The 20,178-nt window shown below is 41.1% G+C and overlaps 2 protein-coding genes across 6 annotated transcripts in view; one reads left to right on the top strand and one right to left on the bottom strand.

Annotated features, from left to right (window-relative positions):
• lrrk2 (leucine-rich repeat kinase 2) overlaps positions 1-14,513 on the bottom strand; it is a 23,492-nt gene extending 8,979 nt beyond the window's left edge. For all 3 annotated transcript variants that reach the window (XR_013786311.1, XM_079450826.1, XM_079450827.1), the window contains exons 1-32: positions 14,124-14,513; positions 13,877-13,956; positions 13,559-13,656; positions 13,250-13,338; positions 12,932-13,069; positions 12,486-12,620; positions 12,273-12,404; positions 12,056-12,175; positions 10,450-10,619; positions 10,281-10,354; positions 10,011-10,117; positions 9,021-9,150; positions 8,791-8,915; positions 8,487-8,614; positions 8,232-8,376; positions 7,754-7,893; positions 7,533-7,661; positions 7,284-7,454; positions 5,819-6,083; positions 5,365-5,547; positions 5,152-5,258; positions 5,003-5,069; positions 4,710-4,912; positions 4,379-4,629; positions 3,734-3,882; positions 2,990-3,083; positions 2,727-2,913; positions 2,460-2,641; positions 1,522-1,745; positions 1,309-1,436; positions 696-914; positions 128-329 (exon numbers count right to left, since the gene is read on the bottom strand). Coding sequence is in view for 2 of the 3 variants with exons in the window: in XM_079450826.1 (XP_079306952.1) it covers positions 128-329; positions 696-914; positions 1,309-1,436; positions 1,522-1,745; positions 2,460-2,641; positions 2,727-2,913; positions 2,990-3,083; positions 3,734-3,882; positions 4,379-4,629; positions 4,710-4,912; positions 5,003-5,069; positions 5,152-5,258; positions 5,365-5,547; positions 5,819-6,083; positions 7,284-7,454; positions 7,533-7,661; positions 7,754-7,893; positions 8,232-8,376; positions 8,487-8,614; positions 8,791-8,915; positions 9,021-9,150; positions 10,011-10,117; positions 10,281-10,354; positions 10,450-10,619; positions 12,056-12,175; positions 12,273-12,404; positions 12,486-12,620; positions 12,932-13,069; positions 13,250-13,338; positions 13,559-13,656; positions 13,877-13,956; positions 14,124-14,259 (4,708 nt within the window). In the remaining variant the exon portion in view is untranslated. The remainder of the gene's footprint in view (positions 1-127; positions 330-695; positions 915-1,308; positions 1,437-1,521; positions 1,746-2,459; positions 2,642-2,726; positions 2,914-2,989; positions 3,084-3,733; positions 3,883-4,378; positions 4,630-4,709; positions 4,913-5,002; positions 5,070-5,151; positions 5,259-5,364; positions 5,548-5,818; positions 6,084-7,283; positions 7,455-7,532; positions 7,662-7,753; positions 7,894-8,231; positions 8,377-8,486; positions 8,615-8,790; positions 8,916-9,020; positions 9,151-10,010; positions 10,118-10,280; positions 10,355-10,449; positions 10,620-12,055; positions 12,176-12,272; positions 12,405-12,485; positions 12,621-12,931; positions 13,070-13,249; positions 13,339-13,558; positions 13,657-13,876; positions 13,957-14,123) is intronic.
• slc2a13b (solute carrier family 2 member 13b) lies at positions 14,379-20,178 on the top strand (the record flags this gene model as incomplete). 3 transcript variants are annotated; one of them, XM_079450829.1, is made up of 13 exons in its annotated part: positions 14,379-14,613; positions 15,366-15,833; positions 15,904-16,063; positions 16,143-16,348; positions 16,434-16,542; positions 16,676-16,839; positions 16,917-17,037; positions 17,280-17,405; positions 17,501-17,619; positions 18,168-18,320; positions 18,401-18,564; positions 19,118-19,186; positions 19,834-20,178. In XM_079450829.1, 13 exons carry the CDS (start codon positions 14,379-14,381, stop codon positions 19,840-19,842), a joined length of 2,103 nt encoding a protein of 700 aa, XP_079306955.1. In that variant the 3' UTR covers positions 19,843-20,178. The 3 variants fall into 3 exon arrangements, with proteins under 3 accessions (XP_079306955.1, XP_079306954.1, XP_079306956.1); XM_079450828.1 differs by having other exon boundaries at positions 19,118-20,172; XM_079450830.1 differs by having other exon boundaries at positions 14,592-14,657; positions 19,118-20,172.

The following is a 20,178-nucleotide window of genomic DNA, read 5'->3' as shown; positions in this document are numbered from 1 at the left end:
CGAGGCTTGTTTAGGACTGGGGGAGGGTAACTTGAAAGTGGGGGCTCGTCCGGGATTTGAACCCAGGAACTTTTGTAAAAAGTCTATGTACAATTACAAAACATAATCACATGCGTTTCTCTCTTACCGGCCTCGCTGAGGAAGTGGACAGCGTGTGGTAGCTCTCCCTCCTCCAGTTGCAGTTGTGTCTCTTGTATGAGCTCCAGCAGTCTGCTATGTCTGAGCACTGGGAATTCAGCCGGGACACGAGTCCTCTCCTGCAAAACTCTCCTCTCCAACTCCACATAACAGTCTGGAATCAACTGACCCATCACCGGCTGACCCTGGATCTGTCGAGCACACCACAGACAAGACTCTGTGATTCGATTTCTAAGTGAAACTGAATATTCAGCAGGAAATAATTTGATCCATTTAGAATGTGTGTGAATCATGGATATTAGAATATTATAATATAATAGTCTATATAATATTACAAGTAGTGTTTAAAGCAAGCATTATTTAACTGTCGTTTAACTAATACTTTCAGGGAAAGTATTCTGTAATCATATTTCCTGCTCATGCCATTCAAAATCTGTACATACTCTTTCTTCTGGAACCCAAATTAAGATATTTTGAGTAATGTGTGTTCATAGAATGGAGGTCAACGAGGGCCAATGTTGTTTGGTTACCGACGTTCCTCGAAACCAATCTAATACCTTAAATCCAATGAGCTCTTTATAGATGGCTTTGCGTAAAATGCTGATAGACTCCGACTCTTCACAGGCGCAAAGCATGTGATTCTCTCGAATCACTGGAAAACCCGGCTGAGACAGCAGCTCCTCACGCAGCTTTAACACACAGTCCTGCAGGTGGAGCTCTTCACAAACATCTGCATGAGTACCAACTACAATCACAGGAGACTGACCGGCTAGAGCCTGACAGAAAAACACAGACAGAACAAGAATGGAAATACTTTTATTAAAGGGGTCATATGGGGCAAATACATGTTTTTCTGTGGTTTTGGTGTGTTATAAGTTGCCAATGCATGTAATAGACACGCAAAAATTTAAGTGTTGGAACAGAAGATGCATTCAATCTTAAAGCGAATGCTCACCCAGACCTGCCTGAATCGCCTCGTGTAACCACACCCCCACAAATCTACGTCAGTTCGTGATATGATTTGACTAAGACTGCCAAAAATGTAACTTTCATACCATTCAAACAATGAAATACTATGTTGGGTTGTTTTATTTTAATAAAACCTCAATATTGCAAAATATTATAAAAGCATTCTAAGCCTGACAGCATGAGACGGATGTCAAAACTTACTTTAATGTTGAAGAGCCAGGGTTTGATGACATCTATCTCACTCTGTCCTTTACTGAGGTCATACAGCACCAGATACAGAGCTCTGGAGCTCATGAAATGAGGGTGACATCCACTGCACTCCTCACCACCTGCACAACAAACACATGAATATATCATTCGGCGTTCCTCATCATGTTTTTTTGTTTTGTTTTGTTTTACATTGGTCATATTGACCTGAGAACTCCCACACGTTCAGCAGCACGTTCCTCTTGTCTTTGTTTCTGATGGTCCAGTCTCTTACGCTGATGCCCGTCGTTTGTTGATGGGTCTTCCACTGAGAGCGTTTGAGTCTCATGAGCTGCTGGATCAGAGAAGTTTTCCCACTGCAGGGGCTGCCCACCACCATCAGCTTCATGCGGTAATATGGCACGGCCTTCTTCAGACGCTGCTGCAGGAATCTGTGAGAAACCACAGCCCGCAAACCATACTGGAGTTACAATAAGGACAAGCCGCACACAACACACACACACACAACAGCCACACTAAAATACACACAATGAAAGAAACATTGTGGTGTCTAATGTTATTATTTAAATAAAGTGAAACATTTTAAACACAGTAGGGGTGTATGGGTGACACAATATATCCCTATACATTAAAATGATGATATGCATCATAGAGTTTTGAAATGCTGTTTTAATGTTTTATTTTTTGCTTCTATTGCTTTTAAGTTTATCTTGTATCATTTTTTTCACTTTTATTTATATTTAATATAATACATATATTGTATATGATAATAATGTTTATAACAGACCTATTTCATTTTTATTAGTTTACATACAGGAGGTTCAATTAAACCTTGAACCATGTTGTATGTACAACACCAAAAATAACGTTATTGAAAATTATTAATGTTTTGGAAATAAATCTGCCATGATTTGTTTAAACTATTGTGATCATAACGTGAACCAAGTAGTGTGCGTTTTATTGTGTTTAGTGTTGACACCCCAAAAACTTGATATGTTAAATATAATCTATACGGTATAATTTTACTAAATATTTTAAAAACATATTTGCAAGACAAAAATCGGACAAAAAATTGTCACACCAAGAGCAAAGCAAAGAAACCAAAAGTAAAAAAGGAAGTATATATACTCCAGACAGACTTATACCTGATAATGTCTTTGGTTTTGTTGCCGATGTGTTTGAGGTCCATCTGAAGCTCTAGGCCGTCCAGCGGCAGATCCCACAAACGCACCAGTTTTCCCATCTCATCCGGAAACGTCCGCAAACCTTTATTCTGACTCACATCCAGAGACGTAAGGTCCTCCAGGAGACCGATCTGAGGAGGAATCTGAAAAAACACACCCCACAAATCCATCATTACTTCTGAAAATTATGTACCACATGCAGTGTTTTGTTGCTGTGAATCCCTGTACCTCAGCGATTCTGTTGGCGCTCAGATGGAGTTTCTCCAGTCGGGCCCATTTGTAGACGGGGCCGCTGAGGTCCAGCACAGAGATGTGATTTTGACTGAACATCAGCTCTCTCAGATTCACGCTGGCCCACAGAGCCGGACCCGGCAGAATCCTGATGCTGTTATTTCTCATGTCCACTGACCGCAAACTGAAGACCAGATGAATTGAAAACAGTTTGATTCATTAAATAAAACTAATCTACAAAATAACAAAAAAGCACTTACTATTGTAGGTTGGTAATGACTTCAGGAATGCTTGTAAAACGGTTCTGGGCAAATTTAATAGTAGTTATTTTGGAAGGAAGGTGCAGCAACGAACCTGTACCAAAAAGTTCATTACAATTAGTGTACAAACATGTTTTGCAGAATGATCATTATTATACTACTAAATGAATTCAAAAGGAATAGTAAACCCAACTAAAATAACATCATATTTTTTTGAAAAACAAAAATATAATTTTGCCTCAGTGAAATAAGATAAAGACTAAAACTAAATAAGATGAAGACTAAAAACTAAACTAAATTAAACTATCACTAAACTAAAACTGAAAGTAAAGTAAAATAAATTAAATGTATATTGCAATATAAGAAATATTAAATGCCAAAATTGCAAAAAAATTAAATATATTAATATAAAAAGCCGATTTAAAATATTGTGTCCACTGAAACAAAACTATAATAATATGTAGACGTTTTTAGTGGCAACAATATGAAAGTTATAAGGCCCAAACGTAATTCCAGGTAGACCTCCGCAAGGAATCTATAACTACTATAGCGTAGTTTCTAAGTTTTTCAATTACAATTGATGTACAATAACTGATTAATATAAATAAGTATTCATATAAATTAAATATAATATTTCTTGATATTGAAACGACATAGAACGTTAACATTGGACCAGGCGCGTGTGTCCATTGAAACTTTATCTTTTTTGGTGAACTATTCCACTACGCAGTCATAGAAACTTACTGATTTGGTTAACCGAAGCATTAAAAGTCTCCATCTTGAGACATTCCGTGAGGAGACTTTCTGAAACCACTGTCACTTGATTTTTACTGACATCTAAAACTTTCAGTTCAGTCAGAGAGAGAGGTAGAGACAGTTCTGATATTTGATTTCTGAAAGACAAAGTTAAATTACTGTTAACATTTGAATTGCTAATAAAATACTGTTATTTATATCCCAATCAAATCAAAGAAACCTTCAAATTGTTCCAAATCTCTTTAAATGTCTTTGTTCTGATGAACAAATAGAAAGATATTTGGAAGAATGATTATAAACAAATATATTTTTCCCCCCATTGACTTCCATAGTAGGAAAAAATACAATGGTAGTCAAAAGTGGCCCAGAACTCTTTAGTTGTTCTACAGTCTTCAAAATGTCTTCATTTGTGTTCAAATGATAAAGTTAATTTTCATACTATGGAAGTCAATGGGGGGCAAAATCTGTCTGGTTATAAGCATTCTTCCAAATATCGTTCTCTCTGTTCAACAGAAGAATAAAATATAAACAGATTTGGAACAACTCAAAGGTGACCAAATGATGACAGAATTTTCATTTTTGGCTGAAGTATCCCTTTTAGACCTCTTGAATGAACTACATCTCCAAACATACCCTTCCAGTGAGAGCTCCTCTAGTTTATTCATGGCCTGACCCAGTTGAAAAGGGAAGACTGTGATCAGATTGAATGACAGGTTTAACTGCCAGAGGGTTGGACAATGCACAGTTGGGTCCAGTAGCAAAATAGGACCAAGGAGATTGCGGGATACATTGAGCACGCTCAGGGCGGGAAGAGCCAGAAGTTCAGCAGGAAGTGATTGCAATTTGTTACACTGGAGATCAAGTCGGGTCAAACTTCTTAAACTCTACAAAAAGAATACGGTTTGTTAAGGTTGGATGAATACACAATAACAATTTTGTCAAATTAGCTAGTAGTGATAGAGACCTGACAAAGAGAACTGGGAAACTCCGACAGGTTGTTGCTACTCAAATCGAGTCGAAAGAGGTTCTCGATCTGCTGTTTGACAGAGCTCTCATCCAATAAACAAGACAGATTGTCCAACTCGTTCCCTGATAGATCCAGCAGACGGATGGGCTCCTTATCAACGCCCAGAGGGCCACCAGAAGCAGATGGGCTATCAAGCGACCCTGTACGGTTAACAGAACAGATGTCACATTAATCGTAGTCTGGTGAAATCCGTAGCATTAGTTAACATGCTTCAGGTTTGTAAATTGTACCTCGCGTGTTGTGAGAGTTCCAGCCAAACCTCAGAGAGGCGCTTGGATCGGAGTCTCCGTGGTATCCCTGTGGCAGTATGCAGAATCAGGTCAGATCACCTCATTGTATAAACCTGAGCACCTAGCTTAACTGAAGTTTGTTATGTTACCTCTGAACTGGCACATTTACGTCCACTGTGTCGTCTCCAAGAAGCTTTTCTGCTTAGCTCTGGTGAACCGCTGTGCACCGACGATCCATTTGGAGGTCCGTCACTCCCTACCAATGAAACAGCATCTACATGAGATGCTCATGTGTTCCTCATGGAGATCGCAAAATGCCATGTTTGAGTGTGAATGGACAGTGTGTGTGGCGATCCTCTCACCATCACTCTCCATGTCATCCAACATAAAGGCAAAGCTGTCATCTAAAGACATGTAAGAGTCATCGCTTTCCTCGTCAGTGTAATATCCTGATGTGCTGACATCACTCGGGTGTCTGGCCACTCCCACAAACCCTTTCTTCCTCTTGAGTAACAAAATTTGTCTGGCCAAAGTCTGACCTTTACCTTAATACAGACACAACCACATATTTACACATTACCAGCTACAAATATCCCTTTACCAAATATACACCGCAACCATTTACAACTCGAGAAATAAAAAAAGAAGTATTATAAAGGAATGATGATATCATTTTTAGCTAATTCATTCATAATTCCTAAGTCTTCGTTCTTTCCTATTGAGAAAATGAATGGAAAAAGTCCATCCACATGAGAAAGAGGGTGGAAATGTTGAGCATGTGATCACAGACTTCATGAGTTCAATCGATGGACTCACCGTTCCTACCGTTGACTGGAATGATGCTCTTACGTTCAGACAGCAGAGCGCTGAGCCAGCTGGCCTTCATCCGCCCCAGATGGAAGCTCCCGAGGCAGAGGGCGCTGTTGCTGTGGTCCAGCCCCAGACGGCTGAGGAGAAGGGTGACGGCCGGGTCATCTCCTCTCCTGACGCATACAGACAGAGCCCCACGCAGCTGCTGTTCATGAACGCCGGTGGAAACCAGCAGCTCCAGCAGAGCCAGCGGAGCTCCCCGATCACAGACCTGCAGGAATACACCAGCACTGTATGGATTTGACTGTGATGGTTTGAATATTTTTATTGTGTACTGCATTTGCACAAACAACTACTACTAACAACGCTAACTTTGCGACTGGACCTTTAAGACTTCCATATTTAAATAAACTGCATGTTAAGTTTATTCATCTATGGGTTGTGCTTTGTTAACGGGATGAAAGAGTTTTGACTTCACATGCAACCAACACTATTACTAAAATAAAAACTACTTTGTTGAAATCACAGATAATATTATTTGAAATATGAAATAAAAAAGGAGGAATGTTGCCTCATTGAAAATAAATAAAAAATGAATAACAATAAATAATATGCAATTGCTAAAAATTATATATACATACACACACGCTGTATACTGTATGTCCATTTCAGATATAGTTTTTCTGATTTAAAGATTTACTATTCATAGGCATGCGTTTAGGTAAAATTATCACTTTTGTTTCATTCTGTGAACTACAAACAACATTTTAACCAAATTTCAAATAAAAATGTTCCTACATTTATTTGGAAAAAATGAAGACTGGAGAAAGAGGTGAAAATAACAGAAAAGATACGTTGTATTTTTTCAAATACTCCAAAGAAGTTCATATTCATATTCATTTTTAGCAATACTACACTCGTATTTAGCAAAAAATATTTTTTGTGTGATAAACTGGGTTTTCTTGCATCTTTCACGTTGTTTTTGGATGACTTTGTCACTCCTGAGGTTTGATCTTGGACTGGAATGGCCACAATGCATCTAGAAATGCTGTTTTAAAACGCTGTTTCTCTTCTTTTTGTCCGCTACTATATATATATATATATATTGATATAAACAACAAAACATCATCCAGATAGTGTTACATGCAGAGTTATTATACTGTATATATATAAACAACAAAACATCATCCAGATAGTGTTACATGCAGAGTTATTATAGTTTATATCAATTCAATAATAGCTCTCAAGGGAAAAGACTTTGAATAAATAAAATAATAAAAAACACCAAAACATTTGGGATTTAATAGTTATAATAGAAATTGTATTGGTTCAATGGTATCTGTACTGGTAATGTGTTCTATTGGTGGGAACACCATTTAATCCTACTTTCACCTAATCCTGCAGTATTTTTAATGTCGTGAATTGCATAACTGTAGTGCACATTTAATAACTCTAGTTTTCATTATCAGACCTGATTTATGAGAGAATCCGTCTTTGCTTTCTTGTTGATGTCAGCACCCAGCTGTATGAGACACTCGGTCATGACCACATCTCCCTCCTCACACGCCCTTTCCAGAAGCATGTACATGATCTCACCGTCTGCCACCATCTTCAGCAGACACAGGCAACTTATTCCCTGTAACTGGACAACAACGCTGGGATTTATCGCTTACGGGTTCGTTCATTTATGAAAGCTTGAGATCTGCTTCTTATGTCTCACCGGATCTCTACGCTGGTCTGCCGTACCCTCCCTCAAGATCTGAAAGATCTCCTTCTCGAACCCCTCCTTCTGCAGCTCAGCCGCCGCACCCGAGCAGGTGTCCAACAGCTTCCACACCACCTGAAATCCCTGATGGACCAAAACTTACACCGCTAGACCCTAATGTACAAACGCCCGGCGAGCATTTGAATTGTAGAACGAAAGCCGCAATACTGATGTACCTTGAGGAGCATGGCCGTGTCTTCTTTGTGCTGTCGTACAGAGCTGACCACAACAGAGGCCAGTACCGGCACCATCATACGAGAAAGCTTCTTCTTAGAGATGAGGTGAAACAAGAGGCTAAGACCCCAGTAGTGAATATCTACAATAAAAGGCAGATGATTTCAACTGATATACATTCACTGCTTAAGTCAAAAGTTAAGTTTTTCCAACAATTTTTACGTCAATATTTTATTTGATTTCAATGAACAGGAACGTTTTCAAAGTGATTTCTGGGGCACCAATTGACTACCAGAAAAAATGTCTTCTGCTAAATTTCATACATTTTTTATTTTGTGTTCAACAGAAACAAAACATATATACAAAAATTCTTTCTACCATGGTGGTCGATGGAATTAAATATTTTGGGTGAGCGGTCCCTTTAAGACCTTATGGCTGAGATCAGAAGGTAGGATCGGAAACGGGATGAAGGTGACGCACCACGCTTCAGTGGGAACATCTGCAGTGTGTGAAGAACTGTGTCTATCGCCCCCTGCTGGCACATGAGGTCAACGGCTCCTGAACAGTCAGCTAAAGTGGTGAGAATACCAAGCCCGTACTCCTGAATCTCCTCACTACTAATAAACTAAAAACACAAAAACTGTGCCGTCATGCCACTGATGCAGCCACTCGAGTTTTGGGCTATACTGAAAAAGTTCTTATGAAAGTAAAGCTTGCAAGAAACAATCTACGTACCCTATTAAGTGCCACTAGATATACAGCGTGAGCTCCCTCCAGTACACACTGGTTCTTCAGCACCCGCAGTGACACATCCACCATGTCGGGATCCGCCACTGAGATGCCATGTTCCCTTAAACTCCTGTCTGCTCACACACAGACACTTTTCATGAATAGTGTACACTTTGACATTTGATTTTTAAAGGGATCGGAAACATAAATTCCTCGAATTATCATCACTTGTCAAACATTTTTATAGTGCCACATACATGGGTACCAGTAAATCTGAAAGAAAACAACAAAAAGGATTTCAAAAGCATACCTGGGTTGAGAAGAACAAGACTCGCTCGGAGACCCTCCAGCTGAACTTCAGGAAGGAAGTTGTGCGTCTTCAGAGCGATCAGAATCTGACCGAGAACCAGAGCTCCTTCATCCAGACCGGCCCTCCTGGAGAAAGCCAAAGAAGATGTGTACCACCCCTGGACGTGTCATTCGATGTTTACCTCCATTTTGTCAATCAAAGATTCAGAGACTGTCTGAATGTGCACTCACGCTCCCTGGAAGAGGGTGTGAAGCAGTTTGCAGGCGCTTTCACACACGTCGCTGGAGTTTGAGTGTTTTTTCATCAGATTGACAATGTTGAAATGAATGCCGTGAGACAACAAGAGGGCTCTCATCCTGCCTACAATCAAGAAACCACCAAAATATCAATCCCTTGAAAACACCAAACATTATATCACTAAAAAAAGTGTAAAATCACAATTTGAATATTTCGTGGCTGTCCAAATTTTGTGTTTTTCAGGAAATGGGACGATTACACATTATGCTGTCAAAGTTGAAAAGAAGTAATACTTTTTATTGGGTAGATATTTGCAAAACCCAGTGACAAACAAAGCGTGAATAATAATAATTGACTTTTGGCAATAAATAAAAATCAGGAAATATGGATATACGAGGTTTCGGAAGGACAGCAGTGATTTGCTATTTGGGTGTGGCTGTACATGGACAACCTCAAAGCTAAGAGGCCGTTTACAGAAGACCGATTTTGAAAACGGGTCTCAAAGTTTCCATTTAAACTGCAAGACGGAGCTTTCAGAAAACAATGACGTCAAGTCGCGCAAGTATAGCCAACACAATATGGCGGCTTCCCGTACTGTGATCTACGTTTGCCCAGTAAAATGGGAAATAACTGCGCATATGTATGTGCCAAGGCAAATCCTGTTTCTATACACAACAACATCGCCATCCACTGGCCTGGCGTGCCTATTACAGTGTTTTTATCCATTTTCCCGGATCCGTGTAAAAGCAGACCGTTTTAATAACGGTGTCATGTATAAGAAAACACTTTTCCGTTTTTCATCGTGTAAACGTGGCCTTAAAGTCATATTTCCATTTCGAGTGTGACAAAAGTATATCATCTTTGTTTTATTATCTCTCTTTCGGCTCATTATTTCATTCAATCGTTTTTTGTAAGTATAGCAGTCTTTTAGGGATTTTTGGACCCCGCTGCATGTATCTGACCTAAGAGAAATCAAGACTCACTGTTGTGTTGTATAAGTGTGCGCAGTGTACATGAAGCAGCTTGAAACACCGGCACACAGGACGAATGAAAGAGCATTGAAGCCATAATGAGAGTATGAAGAGGAGGCCTGAAACACAAGAAAATATGACACTGTACACTTATTTAGAATTCAATTGTTGGTAGTGATTTTTTCCAACTGATGATAAAACATTGATATGCTTTAATGATCCATCCGAATGTAAAGGGCTTGTTAACTCATGTTAAATATGAAACATTTCATAAAATCGAACCTTCCTTCCAGTTCCACGTATTTGGAAGCATTGCAATGGAGCAGCAGGCTGTTTACAGCCCAACAAGCAGCTTCCTGATTGGACAGAGAGTAACATTCACTGTAGTACAAATAAAAAATATGAACTTCAGATTGTTTGCGCATAGTGAGCTTGGCCATGACCTCCTCACCTGTACTGTGGGATTATCAGCATGCCGCTCCAAAGCCGTATAACATGCTTCTGTCCATATAAGGCTTTCCTCTGCATGTGTGACTACTTTCCTCACGGCCATTTCCTGTCCCAACCCATCCTCCTCACCGCCCTCTCTGTCCAGACCTTCATTCTGTACTATAGACTCCGCTGAGAAAAGGACATCACATGACCAGACTATCAATATGTGACGTTAGTCCTGCAGCTAGCAAGTTGGTTTTAGTTCACAAGGTCACGCTTTCCATCCACATTGTGCAGTAAATGTTCTATAATTTAAAAGTATTATAATGCTGTATGCTCACCCAGACCTGCCTGAAACGCTTCGTGTAACCACACCCCCACAAATCTACGTCAGTTCGTGGTATGATTCAACTAAATGGACGGGCGAGATTCCTCCATTTTTCACGTTTCTGTACCGAGAGGTCACGCTATGACGTTTTGATGTTATATTGGTCTCACGCGCTCACCTGACGCAGATTCGCATATCAGAGGTCACCGAACTTGAACTTTGCTATGCAGCGAAACGTGAAATATTGTTGGACGTGCATGGGTTTCCGGTCTGTTGCATTTGCATGCGTATGAATGGAAGTCAATGGAGGGAAAAGTTAAGTGTGACCGTGCCATAAGACCGCCCAAATGTATACGCAAGTAAGGTGTGCGTACCTGTCAGTCCAATTGCTTTGGAATCTGATGAACCTGATGCGCATTCTATAGCAATCTTTCTAAATACATACATTTTTGTCTGTCAAAAAAATGTACGCGCCGTTTTAAAAATGGTTGGGCAATAGGACCCTGGGGAATCCCTGGGCAGAGGGAATTTCCAAAAATATTTTTAAATAAAAAAATATATAAATCCCCAACAATGCACCATGGTGCTTCAGCAGCGAGCTGCGTCGTTGTTCGGGAAATGCACTCAATTCTTAAAGCAACAGTGCACTCAAAAATGAAAATTCTGTCATTATTTAATCATGTTATTCCAACATAGAGCTCTTTTCCACCGTCACGCCGAACCGTTTTAAGCACGGTCTGAAATGCTTACGGTCATGTTTCTAAGTGAGCCTGGTTCGACGCGGCACGATTGCAAACTGTTCTCGGCTCAGCATTTTCGGCACGGTTGTCTTACCTGAATCGTGCTAATAGAATGTGTGCGGAGACGCACTGCGGTGGAAAATGAAACCATTTACGTCCCGGCTGGCATGGATCAGCACGGAGTGGACAAAATAGCGCGATGGTGGAAAAGCGTTCAACTTTCATTGCAATTCATGACTTTTTACATGATGGCTATTTTGTTTGAATTCATACAATCTTTTTAATATGTTAAGGTACGATCTGTTTTTACACATTTCGTGTGAAGCAGCGAGACAGCACTGTGGTTAGAGCATGCCGCTAGCAATGCCAACGTCATGGGTTCTATCCCAAGGATTGCACATACTCAGAAACAAATGTAGTATACTGACATGTAATTCACTTCGGATCAAAGCGTCTCCCAAATGCATAAATGTAAAATATATTGCATGAATTCACACAAAATAGCCAGTGCTGGGAGTCCAAGGATCTTCAATGGATGGTACATTATATTGACTTACCGAGCATGCTCACACAAGAGAGAGCAGCAGTCTGAACTCTTGCATTCTCAGGGTAAGACACACAAGCTTTCACAGCCACTTTGTGGACACCATTCAGCACCAAGATGTTATAGTAACTCTCTGTCAAACACAATCCTTCTACACTTAGTTATGACAAGGGATACAGTATAACTTCACAATTGCTACAATTACTCTCCCAGATCTGACCTGAACCCACCTGATGTTAGTTTTCGTATCAAACCGCATCCAGTCTCCTGTATGGCCTCAGAGTCAAGCCACGCCTCCATAGCCCGACTAATCAGAGTGTAGCATTTAACCGTTTTGGACATCAGCATCTCAACATTGCTTGCTAGACTCAAGACATATAGGTCCAGTTAGATCAATTGTTGGCGAACAGATTCCTAAAAACAAATAGAGGGCACCGTGATACCTGGAGCAGCCAACGGTATGAGGACCCTTAAAGCTTGCAAAACCACATTCTCGCTGTCCATAAACCGGTTGAGAGCATTCAGAACCGCCTCATGGTCCTTCTTCTCGATGAACTCCATCAAATGATCCTCTGAAACTGGTACCGTACCAATGAACAGTCACAGGGAAAAATCTGTCATCATGTATTCACCCTCATGTCATTCAAAATCTGTTATATATAATGTAAATAACTGTGGAACACAAAAAAATATATTTTGAAAAATGTCTCAGTGGTTTTGTGAACATGGAAGTCAATGGGGTTCAATTTGATTACCAAGCATTCTTTAAATGATTCTTTTGTGTTCTGCAGATAAAGTTATACAGGTTTGGAATGACATGATGGTGAAGAACTACACTATATATAATATCAATGGTCCTCCGATGTTGCTTGCGTGTGTGTGTTGTCACCTCTCTGCAGCAGTAGTTGTAGAGCCGCACATCCCTGCAACTGAACCTCTTCACTGTCACTGAACGACCTCATTGCTCTCAAAACCTGAAAAAACACGTCTATTTCTTCCTCATCCAGGATCTGCGTCGCAATCTCATCTGGCCCACAAACACAAAACATCAGTACAGCAGGGGTGGCAAACGTGGCCTACTCATTAGCACTTAACGTGCAGAACCTTATGAAATTATTTTAACCTTTAGGGATCTTTTTTAAAGAACTTTTTATTCCTTTTTGGTGTCATTGTTGGGTTAGATGTATTGTGGGAACGCAAGCATTACCTGACTTAAGCAACAGAGTCAGAGCTCTTAGACCCACCATCATCATTTTGGCATCTTTATGATACACGCACAGCACCTTCAGAACATGCCTGTGAGCAAACAACAATCCTAAAGACGAATCTTGCAAGATCCATATCAGGAATTTCTTTTCAGATTTTTACTTTCGGTTTTATACAATGACTAGACTTAGGGCATTCCATGTATTCATACTTTTGTTTTAAACACTTCAAGTTTAGTTAGGACACCTTTTTTATATTCATTATATATAGAGATAAGCTTAAGTTCATAATAGAAACATAAACGGCTTACTGATGCACTCCTATTAAGTCAATGTCTGCTGGGTATGCCAGTCTGTCCAGAGTGGAGGGACAGATCTCCATCAGACGACACAGCAAAGACCACCCAACCTACGACACCAAAACCACATCACTTTAAATCACAATGTTTTCATTTGTGAACTGCTTTGTTCATAGTTCAAATGAACTTTGAACTACTTCTTCAAACTGTTGAACGTGCTGGAAACCAGTAGCTCTGTGCTTAAACTTGTACCTTTGGGGTACACTGTCCCTTTAACCAGAGGAAATTTATTTCATCTTGCATCTTCCATGAAATGATAACTAACGTTACCTGCTGAACTTTGCTGTTGAAATGAGATGACAGCACCAGCACCAGGGACAGGTGGACATTCTGATCCGCAAACAACTCAACTGCGGGACAAAAGAAAAACAGAAACCTAAAAATATCAGCAGCAGATGTCCCACCGGAAAAAGCCCAAGGAGGGGGGGGAGCTGACAGTATTGAAAGTATGCTTTAAAGGCCTCTATCCATTTACACCTTTACAGATTACAGTATCGTGGGTCATTCTGTAACTCACCGCAGTGATCCGTATGGGACAGGAACAGAAGGTCCTGTATGATCTGGACCATGGTGCCCAACTGCTTCCCTTCCTGTAGGTTCAATCTCACCAGCAGCTTCTTCAATCGGATCTTTAACTCCCCTTTATCCGCCATAATCGATCAGTCTGTGGCGTGAAACGCAAGTCGCAAGCATCCCTGCTACTCAGTGGCCATGTGGACACAGTAGATCAACATCATGCCGTTGACAGCGCAGGAAGTTTTCCGCCATACGAATGCAAAGCAGCATGGGGGCAGAAGATGAGATGCGAGTAAAACCCAGTTCCCGATTTGAGTCTCAGTGGTTCAAACAAGAAATCTCGGTCACGTCCACGGCTGCGGTGCGCGCTGCGTTATCGCTTATGAATCATATGACTTCAAACGCTCAAACTTCCTGTTTGAGCAGCGCGAGCGCAACACAGCCAAAGCAACACCGAGTCCTCAGCAAAACAACAAACAAGTGTTTTTACGGCAAGTGATCGAGGGACAACACACATATACATCATTCATATGTTGTGAGAATTGTATTTCTATTTTTGAAGCACGCGGTGTTACAGTATATGCGCAGATAGGAAGTTGAAGTTGGACGGTGTCTTGTTTTAAGGAATTAAGAGTCTGACTTTAAATGACACATTGAGAATCAAACAGACGTGCGTCTATACGAAAATCATTGCTTTTAAATCCGATATATTTCTAAATACGAGCTGAAATGCGGCGCCGTATCGTTTATTTATAACAGACACGAATGCTGCACGAGACGGCGGTACGTCAGTGCGTCATTGAAGCACACTTTGTAGTGCATACCGTGTGGGCAGCGTGTTTAGTGATGATTATAAACAGAGATTGTGGGGTATACGCAAAAGTCCGATTCATTTTGAGGAGTCGGTTCGTTTGGACGGCTTGTTTGACTCAGAAAGCGTTCACCGATTCGTTTGTCTGTATCCTGCGTGTTCATGCAAAATGTACTTAAATGTGCAACGAATAACTAAAGCGTTGTAGTAACGCTACAGAAAGATGTGAGAGGTTGTGTTTAAAATGTTCTCCGTATATCGAGTATTTGTTCAAGAGCGTTGTGAATCGGCTTCACTGATTCGCTTAAAGGAACCGATCAAGTCTTCTTACAATGTACAATGCCAACGTGGCCTTGCTGGTTTTGGTTTTTGACATTTGTTTTGGGTGTGATCATGCTTACTGGAATGCGTGTCGTGTGCTCTTTGGTTTAGGAGACAATGTGCGAACTCTGCGTACGATGGAGCCGGTGAGTGGAGACAAGAGGAGGTTGATCAGGACGCCGTCTGATGTCCCGCCCATCAACCAAGAACATGGACCGCCCACCGATGACGTCAAGCCCGTCCAGCTCGGCATGCCATGTTTCGTGTACATCCTCACCGGCTTTTCGGCTCTGGGTGGGTTCCTGTTCGGCTACGATACAGGTGTGGTGTCCGGAGCCATGCTGCTGCTCAAGAAGGAGATGAACCTCAGCTCTCTGTGGCAGGAGCTGCTGGTCTCCGTCACTGTTGGAGCCGCGGCCCTGTCAGCTCTGGCTGGAGGTTATCTCAACGGGATCTTCGGCCGGAGAATCTGCATACTGCTCGCCAGCTTCATCTTTTGTGCGGGCGGTATTATTCTAAGCGTCGCACCCAACAAAGAGGTTCTTCTTTTTGGACGGCTTATAATTGGGCTGGGTTTAGGTATGCCATAGAAGACCTTTCTATCATTGGACTTGTGTTGTTCTTCTTCTAAATCCTCTGTTTGTTGCAGGTATTGCATCTATGACATCACCCGTGTACATCGCCGAGGTTTCTCCTCCTCACCTCAGAGGCCAGCTGGTCACCATCAACACTCTGTTTATCACTGGCGGGCAGTTCATAGCCAGCGTGGTGGATGGGGCCTTTAGCTACATGCAACATGACGGCTGGAGGTGGCTACTATAAATAACAGCCTTTGTTAAAAACTTTGCAACCTCTTTTTAATCCTCATCTTTTGAACCACTTACATAGATACATGCTGGGGTTGTCGGCCGTTCCTGCTGCTTTGCAGTTCTTCGGGTTCCTCTTCCTCCCTGAGAGTCCTCGCTGGCTCCTGCAGAGGGGGGAAGCCCAGAAAGCTCGGCTGGTGCTCGATCAGATCCGTGCTGGTGTAAATGTGGATGAGGAGTACGAAAGCATACGGAGCGGCATTGAGGAGGAGAGGAACGATGCTGGTGGTGAGACGGTTGCTTAACGTTTGCATACGCGCTATCACGGCGTATGTTTTGTTTTTCTGAATTTGTGGATCGATGGATCTTATAGGTGGTCCGGTGTTGTGGCGTATGCTGACGTATGCTCCAGTACGACGTGCCCTGATAGTGGGTTGTGGTCTACAGATGTTCCAGCAGCTCTCTGGAATCAATACGGTCATGTGCGTTAATAGTGTACATGTGATGTTTCGTAATCACCTTTTTAGTTTACATCTTTGTAGTACACGCCATGCAACATTAGTATGCTATTCTGAATCAGAGCGTGGACTACATTTGCTTACTCAATGACCGCAGGTATTACAGCGCTACCATACTGCAAATGTCCGGAGTACAGGATGATCGGACGGCCATCTGGCTGGCTTCTGTCACAGCCTTCACCAACTTCCTGTTTACTCTGTTGGGGGTGTGGCTTGTGGAGAGGGTGGGCCGCAGAAAGCTCACACTGGGAAGTATACTGGGTGAGAATACAAACACACGTGCAACACACAGGGACGCTGTAGGCAGTATTGTATACAACGATATGTCCATTTCTCAGGTACCGCTGTTAGTCTGATGGTGCTTGCTGCTGGTTTCCTGCTCTCTGCTCAGGCCTCTCCACCCGTGACCTTTCACCCCAGTGACCCATCTCTCCAAAACTCCTCATGCAATGCATATGGGTGAGTAATCTATTGTTTGTTTTAGCAGTAGTTAAACCACCTTTTAGTGACCCGTCCCCCAACATGTCATATCCGTAAGCATGGTCAACTCATTGCTTTTATAAGATGTAAACTACAGCTATTTATTTCAAAGCAATAGTTTGCCTGAAATATAATTTACAGTGTTTACCCTTATGCCGTTCAAAACCTGTATAACGACTTCTGCAGATCTTTTAAAGAACAATATTTGTTTGTATGTGTAGGTTCTGTGAATACTGCATGTTGGATCCTGGTTGTGGTTTCTGTTACGGGAAAAATGGCACAGCTGTAGTAGAGTCCTCCTGTCTGCCAGTAGATGCGGCCAACACTGAAAGCGCTGCAGCGGGCAGGTACGATATCGATAAATGTAAATAAATACATCAAAATGTAACTGTTTTTGTAAATGTCAATTTATTGTGTGCTTTATCTCATTTCTTTTATTGAGGTGTTCCAATGGCACACAAGAAAGCACAGGTGCATTCTGGGCCTATAACTTCTGCCCAACATCATATTCTTGGATTGTTCTGATGGGTTTAATTCTGTACTTGGCTTTATTTGCCCCAGGTGAGTCGAAAGTACCCACAATGTTAAATACGGGTCCATTCGTACAGCTGGGAGGAGTGTAAATGCCCTCACTATTCTTAGCTTTGTATACTGTGCTAGGCTTTAATGGACTAGTTTTGATGCACTTCAATGTATTATGTATGTTGTTATAATTGCTTCCAATGTTTCCTCATCTGTAAGTCGCTTTGGATAAAAGCGTCTGCCAAATGACTAAATGTAAATGTAAATCAGTGGTTCTCAAACTGGATGGATTCAAGGGAACCACAGATTTTGTGGCATTTCATGAAATATAGAAATTTATCATAAATTTGATGCAGTTAAACATCAGAACAACAAGACCACCAAGCAAAGGAAATGATGTTCCAGCATTGTATAACTGAGTATGGTATGAGTAGGTTAAGATTATAAGTCTTTGTTTGGGAGGCCCTAAGGCAATGCACAGAACAAAAAGGGGGCCTTTCAACAAAAAAGTTTGAGAACCGCTGTTGTAAAGTGTATTATATGCTAGCAAGAACCAAACGCATCTTTTAAATGGTGTGTTGAATTAGGAATGGGTCCTATGCCATGGACGGTGAACTCTGAGATTTATCCACTGTGGGCTCGGAGTACAGGGAACGCCTGCTCTGCCGGGGTCAACTGGATCTGCAATGTTCTTGTGTCTTTGACCTTCCTCCATGTGGCACAATACCTCACGTACTACGGTACAACACAGTGGCAATGTTTATTGATTTACTTTAATACACTCTAGTCTTATTTAAAAAAAGTACTTTTCTCCTTACAGGAGCGTTCTTCTTGTACTCTGGTCTGGCTCTGCTGGGCTTTGTGTTCGTGGTGAGCTGTCTGCCGGAGACCAAAGGGCTACGTTTGGAGGAGATCGAGTCTCTTTTCAGCAGGAGACTCTGTACCTGTGGCGCCGGCGGGAGTCAGGACGTCCACTACATCAGGGTAAAGGGAGGGAACTACCGCTCGGATGAAGACGTTTCTGATCAAGAATAGATTGGCTCTGTGGTGAGAGGGTTGCTGTGGTTCCCATTCCAGAGATTCAACGTTCTAGCTGACTCTCTTATGTTGAACAGATTGGTATCAATGTAACTTTAAAGATTTCATCAAGACTTCAACTGATATGTATGTGGTAGTTATATTTGCACATGTCGTGTTATAAAAAAGTTGTTTGCATATGTAGATGATGTGTCACACATAACAGAACTGACTGGATTTATTGAACAGGAAATTGTACAGCATTGTTCTCTGGACTGTGACCCATCTGCAAATACTTGAGTACATTTTTGGGAAATGGGCTGTTTTATAGTTTTTCGTTTCATGGTGTAATGGGCTGAACACTAATCTTATAGAACCTCTAACGTGAATAGTAAGCATGAACTAAAGGTGTGGAAGAAGCTTCAGGATTTGGGTGCAGTGAATATTTCTGTAGACTCAGAAATTCATTCTTAAGATTAATATGGCAGTTGAATGAAACTGGCGGTATTTGATGTTCTAGCCTCGGCTGGAGTTGGGAGCATTGGATTATGCTACACTGGAACCAGAGGGAAGAATTGCCTACATATCAGTGAGTACAAGTTTTTGGGAGATTTAACTTCATTCAATATCAATGGTTTGTGTTAGACAATTATTTAAAGGGGAAGCTCACACAAAATTAGTAACAAAGAAAGATTCATGATCCCTTATCCCAAATGGCTCTGGCTAAATCCTTGGTGTTTTGAGTCTACCCCAACTATAACTGTAACTCCTTATGATTCTAAAACTTGCCAAAACACGGCTGAGTAATGACGTCAGACTTGAAACACCAAATATTAAGGGAGAGCCCATCCCAAATGGGGAAAGATTATTTTCTAAGTGAACCAACCCCAGTGCTTAATTTGTAAATTCCGAGGTGCCGGAACAAGGGGGCGTGACTGATCCGGTCTTCTGTTGATCTACGCTACCCATCAGATTTTGCTTCCCTCGTGTTGTGATTGAGTTGGGGTAATTTAGGTTAAGGGTCGGGGAGGGGTTAGTACTGTTTTGTATGGAGTTAGCACAATTCGTCAGAACTCTGGCACAAATTAAACCCGGATTTACCCTAAAATAAATGCATTTGATTGGCAGAAAACTTTATAGAACAATCAAAATGTCATCTAGTGTACCTATTTGATTTATTTATATTGATCTTAAGGCAGTGTCATTGATTGCCTGTTGATTATTTTTCTACTGTAGTTGCAGTAATGCTGCCCTTGTTTGTGGACATGAAGATTTATTCATCTGTAATCTATGCAAATTGTAAGATTGTTTTAGAATCTTACACTGTCTGGGAGCTTCATATGACTTTTTGTGATGGACTTTGTCTTCTAATTTTTTTTAAAGAATGTAAAATGTCATCTGTAATCCAAAGCACAGGATATTTTTTCTATATTTTAGCCAACATTTGCTCAATTTTCAATGACAAAGAGAGAGACCCTATTCAGTGTTAAACAGACGCTGAATTTTGTTTCTAATCTGTGCAATGATGTATTTGTATTTTCATATAGTAAATAAATCAAATTTTTTTCTGTTGGTGGATGT

Source organism: Barbatula barbatula (assembly GCF_947034865.1).
Source record: "Barbatula barbatula genome assembly, chromosome: 25".
Taxonomy (NCBI): Eukaryota; Metazoa; Chordata; class Actinopteri; order Cypriniformes; family Nemacheilidae; genus Barbatula; species Barbatula barbatula.
This window is presented reverse-complemented; position numbering and strand designations above follow the sequence as displayed.